At 47.7% G+C, this 21691-nt stretch overlaps 2 protein-coding genes across 5 annotated transcripts in view; one reads left to right on the top strand and one right to left on the bottom strand.

Moving 5' to 3' along the window:
- The window catches only part of Cuedc1 (CUE domain containing 1), a 97718-nt gene that overhangs the window by 55363 nt on the left and 20664 nt on the right, over positions 1 to 21691 (bottom strand). The window lies entirely within an intron of this gene.
- Positions 14604 to 18412, top strand: LOC147001424 (protein CDV3-like). The gene is made up of 2 exons (XM_085829683.1): positions 14604 to 15532; positions 16233 to 18412. Exons 1-2 carry the CDS (start codon positions 14835 to 14837, stop codon positions 16381 to 16383), a joined length of 849 nt encoding a protein of 282 aa, XP_085685809.1. The 5' UTR covers positions 14604 to 14834; the 3' UTR covers positions 16384 to 18412.

A 21691-nucleotide genomic window follows, 5' to 3' on the forward strand; every position in this document is an offset into this window, starting at 1 on the left:
ACCATTAGCCAGGCAGCCTAGCCTAATCAGAAAGTGTCCCATGTCACAGTGAAAGATCCTGTCTTAAATTAAAAGGGAAAAAAAAGACAGCATGTAAGAATGACATCCAAGGGCTGGAGAGATGGTTCAGCAGTTAAGAGCACTGACTGCTTTTCCAAAGGCCCTGCGTTCAAATCCCAGCAATCACATGGTGGCTCACAACCATCCATAATGAGATCTGATGCCCGCTCTTCTGTTGTGTCTGAAGACAGCTACAGTGTGCTTACATACAATAATAAATAAATCTTTGGGCTGGAGTGAGCAGAGTTTCTGAGTTCAATTCCCAGCAACCACATGATGGGTCACAACCATCTGTACAGCTACAGTGTACTCATATACATAAAATAAATAAATCTTAAAAAAAAAAAGAATGTCATCCAAGATTAACCTTTGGCCCACATGCTCTGGTACATACATATACAAAACTTTAACAATGTAAATGGAGTCAAACGTTGCCTGGCTGGTCTCACCACGACATCCAGTCTGGCAACCCGGAATGACTGCATACACTTCCCGACACTTCCTGGGCTGAGTCTGCCACTCTAGGGATTTGACAAAAATGCACCTGACTCAAGCCCATGGCCTAGAAGAAGTCTGTTTAAAGTTACGATACATTTTTCAGTTTGAGGGGGACCCATGAGTTTTCACAATTCGTTTGACAGGTCTGGGATGGATAACAGTTTGGCATCTACTGACCTTGCCCAAAGCCATGCAGAGGCAGAAAGCTCCCTGTAACAGACCCACTGAGTGTGGGCACAGCTGTCTGGAGAAGGCAGCTGCTGTTATGCAGAAAGCAAACACCAGACCTGGGTATATGTTTGTTTTGAGGCTTCTTAGGATGTGAATGTGGCTATTACTCAACATTTCTGGGCCTCAGTTTCCCCATAAGAGCATGAATACAATGCCCTACAAGGAACAGCCAACTTTCTAAAGATGGTGAGATAGCAACGACCTTAAAGGAATAATGAGGTATGTGTCATCACAAGGAGCCCAAATAGGAGCCAACCAGCAAGCAATTTCGTTTTGCTTGGACCACTTTGTGCTACGTGTCTCTAGACGATATTAGTAACTAATATTTATTGAACCAGGCCCTGGGCTAAGGGCTTCATAAGTCTTGGTTTAGTTTGTTTTCACAGTGGTTGTTGTTTTTGGTTTTTCAAGATAAGGTTTCTCTATGTGTAGTCCTGGCTATCCTGGAGCTCACTCTGTAGACCAGGTTAGCCTCTGCCTTGCTAGCGCTGGGATAAAGGCATGTGCCACCGCACCCAGCTGCAGGTATCATTCTCATTTCCAATTCAGAGGCACAAAAAGCTTGTGTTCTTGCTCAGCCCACTCAGCTGGCAGCTAAGGGCCTGTGGGTCTGCTGAGCCCACGGTCCAAGCTGCCAAGACCTTCCCTGCTCACACCGCAGTCCTCAGCCAGCAACATCTGCACCAACTCTATAGCAAGGCAGAACCCCAGGACTGAATCCAAAGCTACTGGACTTTAGCAAACTGGATAGGGAGCTAGAGACTTGCTGCTGTAAACTGCGAATCCAGCTGGTTAACCAACCTGGCTTTATCTTGCTGAAGTAACATTAGAATGTTTGCTTTTCTCTAGGCACCAACACACACAGCTGGCAATAAAATTGGGGAAAGATGGCTAGGAATTATAACTTTAAAAGATCCATCAGTGACACATTTGAAATGCAAAAGGAGATTAAGAAGAGATCATTGGCTGTCTGCAGAGGTTTCCTCTGAGGAGAGAGATGGGATGGGGAAGGGGAAGGGTCAGGGGCTTATGCTTGCCTTTTTTTTTTTTTTTGGAACAAGCTCTCACCTGGGCTGCCCTAGAAATCACTATGTAGACAAAACTGGCCTTGGCCTTGAATTCAGAGCCATCCATCTACCTCTGCTTCCCAAGTGCTGGGATTAAAAGTGTGTGCCACCACGCCTGGCACAAATATTTGGCATTTTAAATGAAAATTACACAGTTGTGTCTTGAAGAGAGGATTAAACATGAAGGCACATTGTGTGTTTGTTTATTGATTGATTGTTTTTTGAGATAGGGTCTCACTATGTAGCACTGGTGGGCTCGAGTTCTCAATTTCCCCGCTTTCACTGGCTTCCTGAGTTTTGAGATTATAGTCATGCCCCACCATGACCAACAGAAACATGGTTTTGTTGTTGTTGCTGCTATTGTTGTTGTTTTTGAGACAGGGGCTCTCTATGTAGCCCTGGCTGTCCTCTAACTCAACCAAGCTTATAATGGAGACCAAGCTGGCCTTAAATGCACAGAGATCCGCCTACCTCTGCCTCCTCAGTACTAGGATTAAAGGCATGTGCCAGCACACCGAGCAGAAAACACAATTTTGGTTGGTTGGTTTTTGTTGGTTTGGTTGGTTGGTTTTGGTTTTTTCGAGACAGGGTTTCTCTGTGTAGCCCTGGCTGTCCTGGAACTCACTCTGTAGACCAGGCTGGCCTTGAACTCAGAAATCTGCCTGCCTTTGCCTCCCAAGTGCTGGGATTAAAGGCATGCGCCACCACTGCCCGGCAAAAACGTGTTTTAAAGTATATTTTTTCATGTATTCAGGAGGGAGTGTATGAGCTGGAGAAATGGCTCAGCAGCTAAGAGTACTCCTCCAGAGTTACTCAAGAGTTACTCCTCCAGAGGAACCAGGTTCAATTCCCAGCACCCACAGGGCAGCTCAAAACAATCTGTAACTCAGTCCCAGGGACCTGACGTTCTTTTCTGGCCTTCTAAATCACCAGTTATGCACATGGTACATAGCCATGCATACTGTAAAAGATCCATATACATAAAAGGTAAAATAAGGTAGACGTTTAGACCACTGCAAATTGGCTATATTTATGATTTGCACACTAAAATGAATGAATGAATGAATGAATGAATGAATAATAAAAGTTGGCAGTTTCTGGCCTCACCAAGGTCATGAGAAAGGAAGCAAATGTGCACCAATTGTCTATGCCCCTTTCAGCTCCACGGTGAGGGTGCAGAGATCAAGAATCTGGTGAGATGCATAGACGGTCCCTTTGAACTACATACAAGGTATATAGGACAGGAGCCAAGTGTTTTACAGAAGAGAGGTGAAGGGGTGGGGGATAAAACCAGAGGCAGATTTGCCCTCACAGCTTCTATTCTCTATGGACAGATACCTCTTGGCTGTCCCTGGAGGACAGACCACGGTAACCAGGAATCAGATTCCGTGGCAGCACCAGGCAGATTTTCAATCCTTAGAAACCAGAATAGGCAGTGCTGGCGCACGCCTTTGATCCCAGCGCTCAGGAGGCAGAGGAAGGAGGATCTCTGAGTTCGAGGCCAGCCTGGTCTCCAAAGTGAGTTCTAGGACAGTCAGCCAGGGCTACACAGCCCTGTCTCAAAAAACCAAACCAAACAAACATATCAGACAAGGACATGGTTCAAAACGTTACAGGAAAGGGCTAGTTTCAGGCATTTGGTCCATTTCCTTTATGCTTCACGCCTTGTCTGTCTGAAGACTCTCAGACCCTCCAAGGGGAGGTTTGGCCGCATCTCTGACATCATTCCCTAGCTACTAGGAGCAGTAGACTTGCTGCCTGAGATTCAGCTCCCTGTGGCTAATGCCTCGTTTCCTATTTGTCCTTGAGGAGCTCAAATTGGTGTAGTTTCCTTGGAGGGGGGGGCCCTCCATTGTCTCAAATAAAGATAGGAAGAACCCTAGCACCTTTGCAGGTTTGAAATGGAAAAGACAGACAAGAATACAGATCTTTCTTTGTGTACACAGTAGGAGCTTAACACAGGCAGCAGTGCCACTCTCTTGTCTTCCAAAGGCAGAGAGAGGTTGACATCCGTCCCTGGCCCAGGTAATAGAATCATCTAAGGACTATTTTACTACCTACTACACACACACACACACACACACACACACACACACACACACACACACCTTTCTTCCCCCACTCCTGCTTGTAAAACATCACACTATTTAGTTATTTTGCATGCATGTAGTGATCGTGTAGGTGTGCATGCTCTGTCTGTATGTGAAAGTGAGAGGACAGTTTGCAGGAGTTGGTTTTCTCCTCCCACCATGTGGATCCCTCAGGTTAAAGTCAGGTTATCAAGCTTGATGGCAGGTCCCTTTACCCATTACGCTACCTCACTAACCCTAGTCTTGTCCTGACCATCCTGCCTCTACTTCCCCAGTGCAGGGATCATACGTACACATCCCACATCTGATTTGTTTGTTTTTTCTCTCTCTCTCTTTAATACCAATGTCCAGATCTTCTCCTTTTTCAGGGGATGAGTATGGGTCTTAGGAAACCAGTACATTTTAAAAAGCAATCTGGGAGAGTCTGGTATGCACCCATGGCTAAGAACTGTGGTCCACTTCAGCCTCTCAGCATTTTAATATCTACCGGGACCTCCTGGGAGTCTTCCTAGAATGTAGGTTGTGACTCTGTCTGTTGGGTGTGAAACCCGAGATTCAGCAATTCCAGTTATGGCCCAGGTGGTGCGAACGCAGCTGCTCCACCGTCTCAGAAGAGTGGTCCCCGAAACTCCAGGCCATGGGCAGATGGCTAGAAAGCTTATCGCATTTGTCTCCGCTGCAACACTGCAGCTCTCCCCAGCCAGGCAGGAAACGGAATGCCTCCTAGAAGCAGCCAAGGACATGACCTCAGACTGAGGCTCAGAGATCGAGAACCGAAGCTTGTCCCCAGATGACTCTTGCTCTGGCTTCCTGTTGGCTTTTTGGCCACAGCTGTGGTCACAAAGACACCAGCGAATGAGTAGTGAGTCTACCCTGTGTTCATAAAGAGTTGCCTTTCTCAAGAGAGCAAGGGAACAGGGGGAGAGGGAACCGGCCCTGGTTACTTTCACTTGGTTGAGTGGGGGTGGGGTGGAGACCATGGCCTGCCTTGGCAGGATATCCCAGCCACAAAAAAGCTGGAGGAATCATAGCTCCAGCAAGCCAGATGCCTCCCAAGCAAGAAAGCTGCCTGCCTGGGGTGGAACTGTTAAGAAGACACAGCTGAAAAGTTGCTCTGACCTTGGCGTAGGGGCCTGTGCCTTTGCTCCCAGCACTCAGGAGGCAGAGGCAGATAGATCTCTGTGAGTTCAAGGCCAGCCTGGTTTACATAGAGAGCTCCAGGACAGCCAGAGCTGATCAGTAAGGCCCTGTCTCAAATAAACAACAAACAGAAGAGCTACAAACCATGAAGGTCACTAAGTGCTGGGTGCCCTGCACACGCCGAACAGCTTGACAGAAATGTTTACATTTGATTTTCACATCAATGTTGCCAATCTGATACCTCTGTTTTCACGAACACACGGGGAACCTGAGGCTCCAGTAGTAAATGGCAAGGGACTTACACAGGGCAGGCCCAGGATGGAATCCAATCCTGCTCAACTCCCCCTCCTCCAGTATATTGCTACTCAAAGCTTTTAAATCTCTCAGTGGCTGAATTTACTGCCTCAGTGGAGTAGAGAAGAAAAGGGAAAAGTGTGTAGACTTCAACAGAGACGGGAAGGGGCTTTTTTTCTAATCACTATTAAACATCATCACCATTGAGCCTAACTAAAAGATAAGGCAGGTATCCATCTATTGTTGAAGACGCCCCCTCCCCCCACTCCGGGTAGTTTCTAGAAACCAACTTCCTCTAGAATGGTGGTTCTCAACTCTCCTTTAATACAGTTCCTCACATGCTGGCAGTCCCCAGCCGTAAAAGTATTTCGTTGCTACTTCATAACTGTAATTTTGCTACTGTTATGAATTATAATGTAGGTATCTTATATGTGGACCCACATGTTGAGAACAGCTGCTCTGGATAATGAGTAGCACCGGGTAACCCTAGGGTGGCTACTGAAGAGGCTTTGGAGGAAGACTTGGGCTGCAAGAGCCAAGACACTCAATAGTTCAAGAAAGTAGTCAAAGCACCATGTTCCTTGTTCCTAAGCAACGTGCCAATCTCATGGCTGACACTGAGGCTGAACCCATAAGCTGATGGGCCCCACAGCCAACCTGAATTTGTACCCCATCATCCGACCCCTGCACAAGCCAGGAGACACTTCTACGGGTAAATGTGTGTCTCAGTTTAGACACTTCAGAGCTGAGGGCTAAAACCAGAAACTCCTATCCCAGACCTGTGCCTTAGCAGGCCCCTCTTCCTAGAACCTTGGCAAGAAGGGCCTTTGGCAAGAGGCCCCATCCTACATTAATATTATACCCAGAGAACCCAACAAATGGTCCCCGACTTTCACTCTGTGAAATTCTGCAGCTTAAAGTAAAGACGAGTTAGGGGGCCAATGATAAAACAATGGTCTGGTCTTAGGATCAAAGCTTTCACAGCCACTAGAATGACGTTTTTTAAAACTAATCCAGGGCTAGCAAGATGGCTCAGTGGGTAAAGGCGCTTGCCTCCAATGCGATGGCCTGATTCTGATTCCGGGAATCCACGCGGTGGAAGGAGAGAACACACTGCTACTGCCAAGCTGTCCCCTGGCATCAGCGCTCATCCCGTGGCATCCAAACACACAAATAAAGGAATAGATACACATTTTAGCCATATCATTTCACTTCGAATCTGGCTTTAATATCTACATATGACATATGAGTGAGCCAGGGATGCAGTCTTTTCTGATTTTTGTTTTTTGTTTTTTTTCTTTAATGAGCCTAGTAACTATACAGAGCTAAGCAGACCTCATTCTAACTTAAATCAGCTAAGACCTGCTGGAATACTACCAACCTCCAGGCAGTTGTCTACAGCAGGGGGCTGAGGGGCATGAAGGGCACTGCAGAGGCTTGGGGGCCCTGAGGCTTGTTGCGATACCTTCCAGAGACACTGACATTCTCAGAGGAACAACAGGAGACCTGCTATTCCTTTTCAAATGATCTAAAGGAGTTTGGCAAAAGACTCCTCCACCAACCAACCAACCAACCAACCAACCAACCAACCCAACAACCAACCAACCAACCCACCAACCAACAACCGTGTAGTCCGTGTAGCTTTGCTGCAGGCAGGGGCTGAAGGCCTGCCACTGCACAAGAACATAAAAGAGACAAGTTTCACCAAATGGGGCTTAAAGACCTCCTGGGGACACACCCCGGGCCAGCAAGAATGGCAGGTCCCTCAGCCATCTGCAAATGTGAGGAAGTCACAAAGTCAAAAGACCAGAAACTCCAGCAGCTGTCTCCAATGAGGTCTAAATATGGGGGGCTGGACCTCCTAAGAGAAACCTGATATTGCCAACAAAAAATGCCTGGACCCCATGTTCTTGGGTGCCTACACACTATGCCTGTGACTGCCTCAGGGACAGTAAGAAGCCAATCTGGAGCAGAGGGGCCTGAGCGTCATCTGACTGGTCCAGCTGCATGTCTTCATCACAGGGGCAGGAATCTATTCTGGGGGCCAGGTTAGGAGTCTTTGGATCATGGGGAGGCTAGAGAATTTCTTTCCTGAGATTTTAAAGACCTAGCTAGCTGGTCTAGGTAGTTCCTAGAGTGAGAAAAAAAAGCAATGTCCTGGTCCCTCAATCCTGGGGAGGAATAAAGTCAAATAGAGAACTGGAGAAGAGAGGTTCTTATTAACTACTGTACACCTATAATCCCAGCACCTGAAAAGCAGGGGGAGGGGATGGGGAAGGGGGAGGGGGATGAGTTCAAGGACAGGCTGGGTTGCACAGTGAGATTCTGATTTGAAAAAAATGTTGCCCTCTGTGCTAAGGGAAGAGGGACAAATAGCACTAAGGATTTTTGATAAAGCTTCAAAGAGTCATATTCTATATTTACCTAAAAGTATATATAATACCTATAAGTGTATGCTACGTACACATATACGTAGCATAATTGAAGTTATGCTACCTGGATTGACAGTGCTTCCCACAAGAGCAAAACACTCCTTAACAAGAACCCCAGGACCAGGCACAAGAAACTCCAACTCAAGCTGTTGGTCAGGATGAACCACGTGACTCCCAAAGGAACGAAGGTTTCTGTTGCTGTGGCCTTTGGTTGCCTCTCAAAGGTTGACGGTAAGGTCCTAGGCTGAAGACGCCACATGCTTCAGATACAAGAGTCAGTCACGCTGGATCAACCTTGAAAGTCTCTTCTCTGTGGTGTGGTCTAGCTTTCAGACTATCAGAAGGCGTTATGCATGCTGCCAGGGGAGAGAGGCAATCAATAGCCTGGTCCAACCTATAAACCGCAATAATGACCACACGGCAGCCTAAATAGACACTCCCATCAGACTGTGACCCATAGCTATCTAATTGGACTGAAGCCTGCTCAACAGGAGGGAAATCATGCCTGCTACTAGAAACTTAATCAACTACGCCAGGCTAATGAGGTCATGAATCTTAGAAGAGAACCTATTACCACTACTTTCCTGGACCAGGATAATTCCTACCTGTCCCCTACAACCTTCTACCTACAGAGTGTAGCTCTCATTCTGACCAGAGAAACTTCTCTCTGTAGTGAAAACCACAACTGGTCATAACACAGAGAGCAACCCACCATGAGGATCCCAACCCTAACAGATACATCTACACTACTACTCCTGGACCTAAGGCTCGTAGAACATCACAGAAGAGATGGTGGGAAGAATGTAAGAGCCAGAGAGCCGGAGGACCAGGAACTCTGCTGTGAGATCGTGTTTCTTAGAACCAACAACCAAGCCACACCCTTTATACCTCAACAATATGGCTGCCTAAACAAGAACTGAACAAAGTCAATACCAATGGATGTGCTAACTCAGAATGGGAAAATGTCACAGGGTCCCCACCCTAGACAAAGAACTCCAAGCAACTGATGACTTCTGAGAGAAGGAGAATTAGTCTCTCTCAGGAATGAGCCCCCTGATCAGTTATGTAATGCCAAGTGATCCACATTCAAATCATATACACACAAGCAACACACCAAAGAGACCCAGCAGGTTGTATTTGTGTGTGTGTGTGTGTGTGTGTGTGTGTGTGTGTGTGTGTAACAATAATATCCAAAGGAAAGGAGCCATTATTTTGAGAGGGGTTGGGGATGGTCATTGGAAGGGCTGGAGGAAAGAAAAGAGAAGTGGGGAAGTAATGTGATTCTATTTTAATCAATCCTCCAAATTGAAAAAAAAAAAGTGATAAAAGCAAGTTCTCTAGAAGATTCTTCATGATGTCATCAGGGTGTTCTACAACATGGCCTCTTTCCAGGACATTTTTGACAAGACACTGGCAAGGACTAAAAAGGCCACTCCCAAAGTCAAGGAAGCAAGCAAGAGAAAGCACTGGGTGACAGCCTGTGTTACCTAGTAAGACCCTGTCTCAACACCCACCCCCAATCCCTCTCTCACACACTGGCCTGGAAAGGAGACTTGCCTGTCTCTGCCCTCCGTTTCCCAAGCTCCATCACTCCCGTGAAACACTGTGACCACCCCCCACCCATCCCAGCTGCCACATCAATACAGATCTGAGGGGGAAAAATGTAGAAGACAGGGTTTCTCTGTATAGCCATGGCTGTTCTGGAACTCACTCTGTAGACCAGGCTGGCCTCAAACTCAGAAATCTGCCTGCCTCTGCCTCTGCCTCTGCCTTCCAAGTGCAGGGATTAAAGGCGTGTGCCACCACTGCCCGGCAAGACTGCACTTTTTAAAACTAGTAAATTATAAATAAATTGAAGGTGCTATGGATTGTGGAGTGTCATTATAAAAAATGAGGGCTGCAGGACGGTGGTGGCTCATGCCTTTAATCCTAGTACTTGGGAGGCAGAGGCAGGAGGATTTCTGAGTTCCAGGACAGCCTGGTCTACAGAGCAAGTTCCAGGACAACCAGGGCTACACTGAGAATGACTGTGTCAACCCCCCCCAAAAAAAAACCCAAACAAGTAAACAAACCAATAAAGTGGGGGCCTTTGTGTCCCCTTCAGGACCATATACAAATCGGAAGCAAAACCACCTAACTTTCCAAAGCCCTGGGCACACAGCAGATTTAGAGCTACTGTAGGGTGTGAAGAAATGGGCCAAGAGGCTACCCCGCTGGGGACCCCAGAGTGAGGAAAGGCAGACACAAAACCAGTGAGATGGGGAGACTATGGAAGCCAGAGTCCCTGCATCCCTGGGAATGAGGCAGACATGAAAAGAAGCTCAGCTGGAAGAGACAGGCCGTGAGAACAGACCTTCAATTGTTCCTGAGACAGCCGGCCAGAATCCACCCGCTGCTGGCACTGCCACTTTGTGCCTTAACGTAATTAAGGGTCCAGTGGGGGGTCAATGTTTGGAATTCTTTAACTCTGGCCAATCTCACACACAGCTGAGAGGGTGCAGGGCGAGCCTAGATTTCCACAACTCAGCTACAAGGGAGAGAGGGGCCTGGGCAGCAGGGGCACCTGAAGGTACTTCCTGCTTTTCTGCACTATCCCCCCTGAAGTCAACCACAACCTTGCCACTGCCCTGACCACAGTTAACAACCTACCCCCAACTGCAGGGAGCTGAAATCCTGGGAGCTAAAGGAACCAGAGTCAATTAAGGAATGCAATACTGAGGATTCCCTGTCCCTCCCCACGCTGGGCTGGACATCTAGTCTTGGGGACCTCCAGAGGCAAGAACTTCCATATCTAGAGAAAAAAACAAACAACCCAATAGCAGTGGATTTGAGGCAGAAGCAGGGTGTCTAGAGGACATAGCTACCTAATCCCCCTCCCAATTTCAGAGAGATATGGCAAAGATTCCGCTCCCCACACATCCAAAGGAGAGCCTTAGATGTCTGGTCACTATGGTCCATCTACTTGTAGCTCTGCACAGGGTGAACAGGTCCCTGCTACCACAGTGGGTTTCCTCTGTAGCTAAATGGTAAGTCTTACAGTTGAAGCATTTTAATTTTTTTAAATTTCATTTTGTATTTTGTCTGCATGTGTATCTGTGCACCATGTGTGTGCCTGGTCCCACGAAAGTCAGAAGAGGGCACTGGATTCTCTGGAATGAGGTGCAGACAGTGTGAGCCATTGTGTATGTTCTGGGGATCCAACCTAGGTCCTCTGGAAAAGCAGCCAATGTTGTTGGTTGATGAGCCGTCTCTCCAGCCACAAGGAAGGTCAACGTTACGAACGGGGAGAGGGGGTGGGAAACTGTAGCTTAGATGGTGTAGGTAACTGTACCAAGGTCAACATGCCAGCAAGTCACATTCAGCTAGGAATGCGCCTGCTATAATGACCTGAAAAGGTGTTTATTAATATGGAGAGGGGGGGAGCAAGTAGCAGAGGAAGAAGTCTACAGACCCTAGCACTTGGCCTGAGGACTTCACCTTACTGCCTCCCAAGAGCCCCTCAATGCATACTGGATAGTGGGCACAAAGGTTGTGGAACTTATAACCCTCTATGAAGAGCTAGGGAGGTCTCTGCCAGGTCTCTCGGTCCCCTGTGAAACTGGATGCACAGTTAACATATTCATCTGTACACGGACCTTTTTTTTAGCATGGCCAGAGATAATTGAAGTTTTCTCTAGATTACCGTAAGAGGGACTAGAGATGGAGCTGTGTGGTAAAGTGCTTCCAAAGCTTGTACAAAGCTCTGAGTTCAACCCCCAGCACTGTATAATCAAACAAAGCAAGCAAACTATGGATGGCCCTGAAATGATCAAAGGGGTCTGGGGCCAGAAATATCATTAAGAACTAAGGACCTGGACTGGTGAAATGGCTCAATGGTTAGAAACACTCACCACAGCCAGGCATGTGGTACACGCCTTTAATCCCAACATTTGGGGAAGCAGAGACAAGCAGACCCCTGAGTTCGAGGCCAGCCTGGTCTATAGAGTGAGTTCCAGGACAGCCAGGGCTACACAGAGAAACCCTGACTCGAAAAAAAAAAAAAAAAAACCAGAAAGAAAGAAAGAAAGAAAGAAAGAAAGAGAGAGAGAGAGGGAGGGAGGGAGGGAGGGAGGGAGGGAGGGAGGGAGGAAGGAAGGAAGGAAGGAAGGAAGGAAGGAAGGAAGGAAGGAAGGAAGGAAGAAAAGACAAACAAACAACCCAAACCCTCTCACTGCACAAGCTTGGCTACCTGAGTTTGATTCCCAGATCCTGTGGTGAAAGGAGAAGGGAATCCTGAAAGTTGTCCTCAGACCCACCTGCATGCACACACATGTCGTATGTGTACACATACAATAATAAATATGTAAAAATTTAAAAATTAAGAATCAAATGTCAGTGCGGAACACTCCAGAACAAACATCTGACTGCACCCCCTTTGCTCAAGAAATAACCAAGAAGAAAATCCGAGTTTTTCCAGAAAGGGAGGGCACGCTGGTAGTCTGAGAGTCACAAGCAATTAACTGGGCATGAAGAAGCCGGTCTGCTTGGGAGGTGGTATCCAGGAAACACCATTGTGGGTGGAGAAGGGAAAGGGTTAACAGAGGAGGGAGAGGGTTAACGGCTGGGTCCTGTGGAATGGAAAATTTTCTACCTGCGCTTATTGCTTCTTCCCAGCACTTCAAACATGTCCTAAGTTGTCTGCAGTCTGCTCTCAGCCTTTGCTTCACCTTCGCAGTGACAAAATGCGTTACCCACAGTCCCCCAAACTGTCAGGAGTCCACACCTGACACCCAAGATTTATCAAAGCCAATCTGGTGTGCTTTCTTTCTTTTCCCTTTTAAATGCCAACCAAGCCTGTGAGGCAGGGCCATGGCTATCACCAATTCAAAGATAACAAAAGTGAAGATCAGGCAGGGCTGCCGGAGGACACAGAGTGCCAGGATTCAACCCCAGGTCTACAAACAGTGAAGGGGAGCAGGGAGGATTAAACCCTTTCTAGATAGTTCGCATTCCACAACATCCAGGCATCTGCTCCGCAGACTTGCCTCTCTCGACGACAACGTACAGACCAGTTTTGGGTGTTGTCAGGCTTGCACAGACTGGTCATGCTCACTGAAGAAACAAGTTGTCCTTCCACTGAGACAATCAGAGCTTCCAGGCTCTAAAGAATTCTCCAAAGTGTGTGTGTGTGTGTGTGTGTGTGTGTGTGTGTGTGTGTGTGTGTGTGTAAAATAATGCACAGATGAGAACGGAGTCCCTCAGTTTCCCAAACTTTCTCAGACTCTGCTGTGCAGATGACTCCGGTGTCCAAGGTGTGCCCTGTGCCCATCTCTAACCAGGGGAAGTCGACGTCACGGATGCTCTCTGCAAACCTGACTTCCTGCATCAAGGCTCTACCTGCACACCTTTAATCCCAGCACTCAGAGGGCAGAGGCAGGCAGATCTCTGTGAGTTCCAGGCCAGCTTGGTCTACAGAGTGAGTTCCAGGACAGCCAGGGCCACACGAAATAACACTCCCCCTCAAAAAAACAAAACAAAACAAAAAAAAAAAAACAAAAAAAAATCTCTACCTGACCCTGTATCAAGCCCCCACCCCACCCCAGCCTGGCTCTGGGAACTCCAGCGGACAGGGAACTGGTGCGATAAATGATCTGCACCAGCCCTGTCACTCACCCTAGCGCCTAGAGGGCAGAAGGCTTCCTTCCGCACTAGGTGTGGCTCACAGGCAATTCTTCAAAACACCTCCCCCAACTCCAGGCAGAGCCTGGGATGCCTGGGGACCCTTTTTTTCCTTATGGTAGAAGCCATAACCTTTCTGCCTTAAGGGCTTGAGGGAAGACAAAGAGAGTGGAATTCATTCAGAGGAGTGTCAGTTCGAGACATACCTACAAGGGAAGGCCTTGGGAGATGCTATGCCTATTTCTCAGGTTCCAGACAGCAGCTAAGTCTCAGACAGCCATGCCCATGAGGATAACTGCTCAAACACATTTAGGCAGAATTTTTTTTTACTTAAAAAGGACGGGGAAAAAAGATATTCACATTTCACATCTGCTATGAGACCTAAGAAATCTAATTAAGAGCTGGAAGCCTCAGAAGAAGGGGTACGCTGTGATCAAAGCAGGAGGGTAGAAACCACTCTTCTATGGTAACTCCTGCAGGCAGAAAGAGCCACAAGCAATCGAATAGTTGCAAAAAGAACGTCCTCCCTCCCAGGTGGCCCTCCTGGCATCTGCTGTCGTCCCTGGCGACTCCTGACGGCAGAGGCCATCCTTAGAGTCAGCACCAGTCTATGGCACAGGAGTTGAACCTGCTACTCAGGAGGCTGAGGCAGCAGGATGACAAGTTCAAATCCAGCCTGAGACAGCTTAGAGTTTGCCTCAAAATAAAAAGTAAAAAGTGGGCTACAGATGTTGATGATTGGCACAGCCCTTGCCTAGAGCGTGGGAGCTCAGGATTCAACCTAGCTAACATAGCAACAGAACAAAGGGATTCATTCATTAGACGGTCGATTTACAGTTAAAGGGCCCCCCATTCATTCAAAAGAGTCACTCCCTTATTCAAAATATAGATTGAGGGGGACCGGGGCTCTTGGAAACACAGTTCACTGGTCCTGTTCTTTCAGAGGCCCCAAGTTCAATTCCAGGCACCCACACAGTGGCTCACAACCATCTGTAATTCCAGCTGAGGCAGGTAGGTCTTCTGGCCTCTTCTGGTCTCCAGGCACACAAGTAGTACACAGGCAAGGATGTAGGCAAATGCTCACACATATAAAACAATAAAATGCTTTTTAAAAAAAAATACCCCTTCCTTGTCCCTCAGGCAGCGGGGCGGGCGCGACCCTGCTCCACGCTCGCGGTTCCCGGCGAGGAGCGTACCACCAGAGCACGGGGGGAGCCGGCCGCCCTGCCGCCCGCGCCTCGGCGACCCCGCGGGGCTGAGGCGACGCCGCACCCGGCAGCCTGAGCGCACAGCCGGCCTTGACCCAGAGCTCGGAGCCGCGAGCGCCGCGCCCTCCGCCGGCCCCACCCATCCGGACCGCGGCCATGGCCGAGACCGAGGAGCGGAGCCTGGACAACTTCTTCGCCAAGAGGGACAAGAAGAAGAAGAAGGAACGGAGCAGTCGGGCGGCCAACGCGGCGAGCGGCGCGGGCGGGAGCAGCGCGGCGGCGGGCTCCAGGCCGGGCGATGGCGGGAGCTTGGGCTCCGGTGCCAGGTCGGGCGACGGCGGGAGCTTGGGCTCCGGCTCCAGGTCGGGCGACGGCGGGAGCTCGGGCTCTGGTGCTAGGTCCGGAGACGGCGGGAGCTCGAGGTCCGGAGACGGCGGGAGCGCGGGCCCCGCCGGCAAGGCCATAACGAAGGATGAAAATGAGTGGAAAGAATTTGAGCAAAGAGAGGTTGATTACAGCGGATTAAGAGTTCAGGCAATGCAAATAAGTGAAAAGGAAGATGATGATAATGAGAAGAGAGAAGATCCAGGAGATAATTGGGAAGAAGGTGGAGGTGGCAGTGGAGCAGAAAAATCTTCAGGTCCCTGGAATAAAACCGCTCCGGTACAAGCGCCTCCTGCTCCAGTAACAGTTACAGAAACCCCGGAGACAGCAATGCCCAGTGGTGTATACAGGCCTCCTGGGGCAAGGCTAACCACAACAAGGAAAACGCCACAAGGACCACCGGAAATATACAGTGACACGCAGTTCCCATCCCTGCAGTCCACTGCCAAGCATGTAGAGAGCCGGAACAGGTACTTAAAATGAATACTACCTGAAGTTAAATGACCACATATGGCACATCTACATCTTATTAGGGACATGAATTTTCAAAAGTAAATAAAGTGGGAAGAAATGTAAATGGCATCAGATGGAAAAATTTTTTGGGTGGTTTTAAAGTAAATCCCAGCCTTTTCACCTCGTTGAGAGCACAGCTGGCTTGAATTTAGACCTCTACTTGGACTTGCTTCTCCGTTCTGTCCTCACATGTGGGGGACTCTGGGAGAGCAGTGACTTGCCACACACATCTTTCTGTACCTGATCTAATCAGACCACTCCCCCAAAGCAAAAGGGAGGAGAAATTGTTGAATGATGAGAACATTACTTGAATGAGGAAATTGTTGCCCTTATGCATAAAGACATATTATCTACTAACTGCGAAAACTTAGAAGTGAGTCTTAGAAGGAATGTCATTATACAGCTTCTTTCTGGTTGTTTTCAAGTTGGTCCCAGAATATTCAGAAGATGGGACCTTGGAGCTTCAGTACAGTATTACATGTTTTCTGTTCAATTGAAGCCTTAAAATGGTTTGATAAGGATTTTTGTATTCTCTTCCTGTCTCTCCAGGATTATACTTAGGGTCTTTTTTTTTTTTTTTTTTAATTCGAGGAAGAGTACTTTCAAAATTCCCTAGTGAAGAGGAAATATTTACTGATTACATTTCTTTTCCCTTAGGGATAAAGAAATGGAGAAGAGCTTTGAAGTAGTAAGACACAAAAATAGAGATAGGGAGGAGGTTTCAAAAAACCAGGCCCTTAAACTTCAGCTAGACAACCAGTATGCTGTGCTTGAGAATCAGAAGTACAGCCACACACAGTACAGCTAAGGAATGGTCTTTGCTAAGCCTTCCAAGGCAACTAGACCACAGCTAACCACCAAGAACAGCCATTCATCGTTTTGATTTCTGGATCTACAGTGACTGACTGAAGACCTCAAGTCCAGTGACTGTCCCTGTTGCACTATGGAAGTTCAAGAGTCACGACTGATCTTGATGTGTGTTGGATTTAGGGGTGTTTCATTGTCTTAAATATTTGTGAATTAGATTCAACAGTGTTTCCATAGTTGCTCTGCGTATAAAACCAAACCTGCAGCCAGTGGTCATTCAAACATCTTTATGTTCAGATACTGAGCCTTCGCAAGGTTGACTACCTCAGATTTGCTGCCCTTAGTTGTGGATTTCATGTGGATCACATCTTCTACATAAGGTTACAGCTACTAGTGTCTGTGTGAACCTTGAAACCAACTCTACTGGATTCCTGTCAGAGAGCCTTCAGAAGTCAGCCATCTGGGTTCTGATCCGCTGTAAAAGACGAAGAGTTAAGTGACCTTAATTAACCTGTTCTGTGCCCATCCTAAGGCAAACGCTGTAGGCTGTGGCTGTGTTAGACTCCCTGGAACAAGCCGCTGTCAGAAATGATGGGTTTGGATCATCTGTGTGGGGCTTATGATTTATAATTTAAGTTTGTAGTTGTATGCGGTAACTGGATTTAATTCAACCAAACTCGGGTCCACCAAATGGGGAGTGGGTGGGGGGTAGTCTTGTTTCTTTGAATAATTTTTCATTCAGATAGTGCTTGTTCGGTTCCACGTTAAGGCCTTTCTTTGACTCGGAGTAAGTTCTTTAAGGGCATAGTGTGTGGAGAAATAGTCTGAAAGAAGCATTGGAATTGTGAAGTGCCCTGAGAATTTGCCAATCCTTAGGTGGAACCAGATAGCCTTTGATGCATATAAAGGACAGCGGATCCGCTGCACTCCAGGTGCTGCTCAAGCCTCCTAATCAGGTCTAATTGAACTGCTGTGGATGGAGTGTGGCGTCTGCTCACTGCTGGAGGAGAGGGTTTCACTGACCTGGCTTTTAACAGTTCAAAGCAACAGGAGCAAAACACCAAGTTGCGCATGAATCTGGCATGGTGTCTGATAAATCCTGTGTGTGCCCCAAATGTGAAGGTTATGGGCTATTCATTGTTTAGCCAGCTCTTGACATTCACCTTGGGAGTATGTTTGGTAATCACTTGGAGAGGCAGGGGAATAGCCAGTAATGTAGCATTTCTGTTGTTAGTAATTTCAATTTAACTATCTAGTAGTACTTGGCTCTTAGGTTACTGCTAAATTTCTGAAATAGCCTGTCAGTTACCTACTTTGTCACTACAGATGGGTCAGTACACATACTCTATGTTGGCATATGACTATGTGATACAATACTAGTGCCTGGGTTTCTCTGTAAATGAATCCCTTTGCCAAACACAGTTCAGACTTGCTCACTATTGACAGGAGTGGAACAGGAAATGGATTTTTTCCCAGCTTGAGAGCATGTTTAGTGGATTTAGGGCAGCAGTGTAGGAAGCAGGAGGTGGAGGCCAGTGTCACCTGACCAGACTGTATGCCACTTCAGAGCAATAATGTTGGCATGATCTGAACCAGCCAGGAGGAGGTGGGGTGACTAGAGGCTTGAGCTTCTTAGTTCATTAGGGCACCAGAAACGTTAACAAGAAATCTCACACCTTGAGCCACAAACTTCCCTTAAAGTATGCTTTACTCCAGCGTGACACACAAACACAAATTCTGTTTGGGGTTATGGTTTAAGACGTGAACAGAAACATGATGAGGTTTGTTTAATGGCATACTGTACTGGAACGCTGAAGAACTGCAGCAGATGTAAATTCCAAGTCTTGTTATTTTTTAAGATTGTGAAATTATCAAACTGCGTATGAATCAAGTTTTAATACACTGTCTGGGTGGATGAGGCTGTCCATTGCACCATTTCTTTCTTTGGGTTCTCAGGCATGGTTCCGACAGTGTAAGAACTCTGTAACATTTAACATTGAATAAACAGTAAACCTAAAAAAAAAAAAAAAAAAAAAAAAAAATACCCATGGAGCCATAGCAAGTGCCAGGTGCCATCAAGGCAGTTACAAAACACCTGTGGCGCGTGGGGGTGGGGCTAAATGATAGGAGGGTCACATGGTCTTTGACTGAGACAAGGTCACTTGGGGCCAGGAAAGAGTGAGTCTCTGGGCAGTAACTCTTCACAAAGGCACGGACTTAGGGGACATCAGCTGGAAGAGGCTATGCCTTTAGTGATGACCATGCCTAAAAAGGGCTCCTTCAACTGTATTCATAAAGGGTGACGAAGGGAGCTTTCCTGAGAATCCATGAAATTACAGATACGCAGGGCAAACACAGTAGAGAGGACTTAAAGTTCCCCGCTAGTCTCAGGAAGACACAGATCCACGTCCAGGGAGCACCAGGCTGAAAACTTCCTTGGGATCTCAGGTGGACTCCCGTGGAACTATATACCTCTTCCCTCTGAGAAACCAAATGGAATCACGGCACCTCCAGACCTGGAGCTGTGCATCATCTTACACAATGCCCCTCCCCGACTCTTCCACATCCTTTCCTCTCCAGGTCTGATCCAGTCACTACAGCAGTTCTCAATCCTGGACACTCCTTGAAACCACATCATTCCCGGTTGGAGAGGGCAGTTCTTCTACACAGCGGACAACATTTAACAGCAACCCTCACCTCTAATCACAAATGCCAGTAGCGCCCCTTTCTGCAAAGTGGAACAACCAAAAATGACTCTGAACACTCCAGTGTTTCCTGAGAGGCAAAATGGCCCCCACTTATGACCCACTGCACTGGATGGATGGCCCTTAACCTTAGGTGTGCCTCTCATCCAGGCACGGTGGCTCATGCCTAAAATCCCAGCCCTGGGGAGGCTGAGGCAGGAGAGTTGCTGCAAGTTGATACCAGCAGAGGCTACAAAGGAAAACCACTGTGTCTCAAAGAACACAAAACACTGGCCAGCAAGATGGCTGACTGGGTAAAGATACTTGCTGCCAAGCCTGAAGACCAGAGTTCAGGCCTCAGAAACCACACGTTGGAAGGAGAAAACTGACTTCCAAAAGAGCTATCTTCTGACTTTCACATGTCAGTTTATTCGTGTACACACACACACACACACACACTTTAAAAAAAAAATGAAAAGAAAAGAAAGAACAAATCCCAGCACTTGGGAGGCAGAGGCAGGTAGATCTCTATGAGTTCAAGGCCAGCCTGGTCTACAGCATGAGTTCCAGAACAGCCAGGACTACTCAGTGAAACTCTGTCTTGAAAATGAATAAACAAAAAACAACAACAAATAATTTTTTTTTAAAAAAAGACACAAAAATCTCACCTGAGTCCTGACTACAGCAGCAGAATTTGATGTTTTAATGAACAGCAGGGTGGCCAGAGGGCGGCTGAGGGAAGCCACTCTCTGATGGCTTAGGCTGCTCAGTCTGAGGAACAATCCTAAAAGCAGCAGAAAATTCTGTCCCTTCCTAGTTCCCAGTGTGCCTGCTGGTTCCTCCATCAGACCAAGTGACTCCTGGTATGAGAATGGCATCAGCTTTCTCTTCCCCGCCACAAGGCTCCGGGTGATGCCTCTTGGTTTTTGTTTATCAAGAAAAGTTTGGAAAGTTCATGAGTGCCTTCCACCCCAACCCCAGCTGACAGAGGACCTTTAAAGGCCACCAATTTGGCCAATTAATTCACACGACAAAGAAGAGTCACAAAGGGAGGAGATGATAGAGATGTGGAGGAGTAGAAGTTGGCCACCAGATCTTGGTCCCAGTGTCTAGTCCTGAGTGAGACCCACCATGCTTTCCTGGGTGGGTGTAAATGGCCAGAGTCTTTACCCATGGGTGCTCTTGTTCCAGAATCACTACATTCACACCAGACCTGGAAGGTAGGCACCACGGTTGCCAGCAATGAGTTGTAGTCCACCAGACAGGATGCTGTATCCTCAGACTAACAGTGACTTGGGAACAAATGGCAGACGTGACAGCTTTCCTGGGATTTTGTTTTGTTTTGTTTTAATCTATTTACCATCATTTTATGTGCACTGGTGTTTTGCCTCCATGTATGTCTATGTGAGAGTATCAGGTCTTGGAGTTACAGACAGTTGTGAGCTGTTTGGTTGCTGGGATTTGAACCCTCTAGAAGAGCAATCTGTGCTCTTAACAATTGAACCATCTCTTTGGCTCCAGCTTTCCTGTTTTTTATATATATATTAGGAGTATAACAATAAAATGTGAAAGGGGAGAATTCTGGAACTGAGCCCCCCCTGCAAAAGCAGCGAAGCCCACGATCAGCATTTCTCCTGAATCCACTGGCATTGGCACACTCGCACAGGAGTGTAGACTGACAGTGTGGTCGCCTCACATTTGATGACTACTTTAGCGCCTCTTTCTCTTCTCTTCCCTCTCTTCTCTTCTCCTCTCATTTTCTCTCCAACCCCCTTGCAGCCCAAGTTTCTTTTCCTTCTAACTCCCTAAGTAGCCAGTGATGATCTTGAGATTCTGAGGCCCCTGCCTTTCCCTCCCCAGCTCTGATAGAACACATGTGTGCCGCCATGCCCAATTCTATGCTAAGCTGGGCAGTAAACTTTGTATATGTTAGGCAACAGGGCTACCTCCCAGCTCCAGTGTTATACATGTTACATATTTGATACCCAGCAAAGAATCTGCTCAGGTGGCCGTGGCTAGCTTGACGCCATCAGCACAGGACTTCCCAGGCTAAGGTGCCCAGTGTGTATGACTTTCCTCTCTCCTTTCAACGGCACAGACAGCCCGTTGCCTGGAGACTGGGCACACTCTTCTGTTCAGCCTTCCTTTCATTCTCCAGCAGCAGGTCTGAAAACAGTGGCCTCCAGGAAATACGCTCGCTCGGGGCCAGGGCAAAGGGGGTGAGGAGAGGCAGGAGCGTCCTCTTCTCCCAGGCAGTGACACCCCACCCCCACCCCCCTTCTCTCTGTCTTCCTTTTCCTCCCCAGGTCTGAAAGGCCCAGCAACCCAAAAGGCTCCCACAGGGAACAAGGCCCCCTTTGAAAGCCAGTGTTTGCCTGGAGCTGCCTGCAGACAAGGGTTGCCATGGCCACTGAGCACCTTTGCCAGCCAAGCCCAGGCAGGCCCAGAAGAGCAGCTTAAGCCACCAGACACCCCAACTCTAACCCCTTCTAGGGTCCCAACTACTGTCAAACACACCTGTCCTGGGGCCCTATGGCTGTTGGAAGGTGATAATTGGGGAATCTCTAGACTGAAAACCTAACACCGGAAGGGACCAGAGGATGGAGGTCCCTCCCTGAGACACCA

Source organism: Mus caroli, unplaced genomic scaffold, assembly GCF_978045245.1.
Source record: "Mus caroli unplaced genomic scaffold, Mus_caroli_1 scaffold_13, whole genome shotgun sequence".
In the NCBI taxonomy this organism is placed as follows: domain Eukaryota; kingdom Metazoa; phylum Chordata; class Mammalia; order Rodentia; family Muridae; genus Mus; species Mus caroli.

What these genes read in the sequence shown, in the direction of transcription:
- LOC147001424 (XM_085829683.1), top strand. Translation starts at nt 14,835, where the DNA reads ATGGCCGAGACCGAGGAGCGGAGCCTGGACAACTTCTTCGCCAAGAGG. An exon ending in CATGTAGAGAGCCGGAACAG is followed by an intron (nt 15,533 to 16,232) that starts GTACTTAAAATG and finishes CTTTTCCCTTAG; the next exon opens with GGATAAAGAAATGGAGAAGA.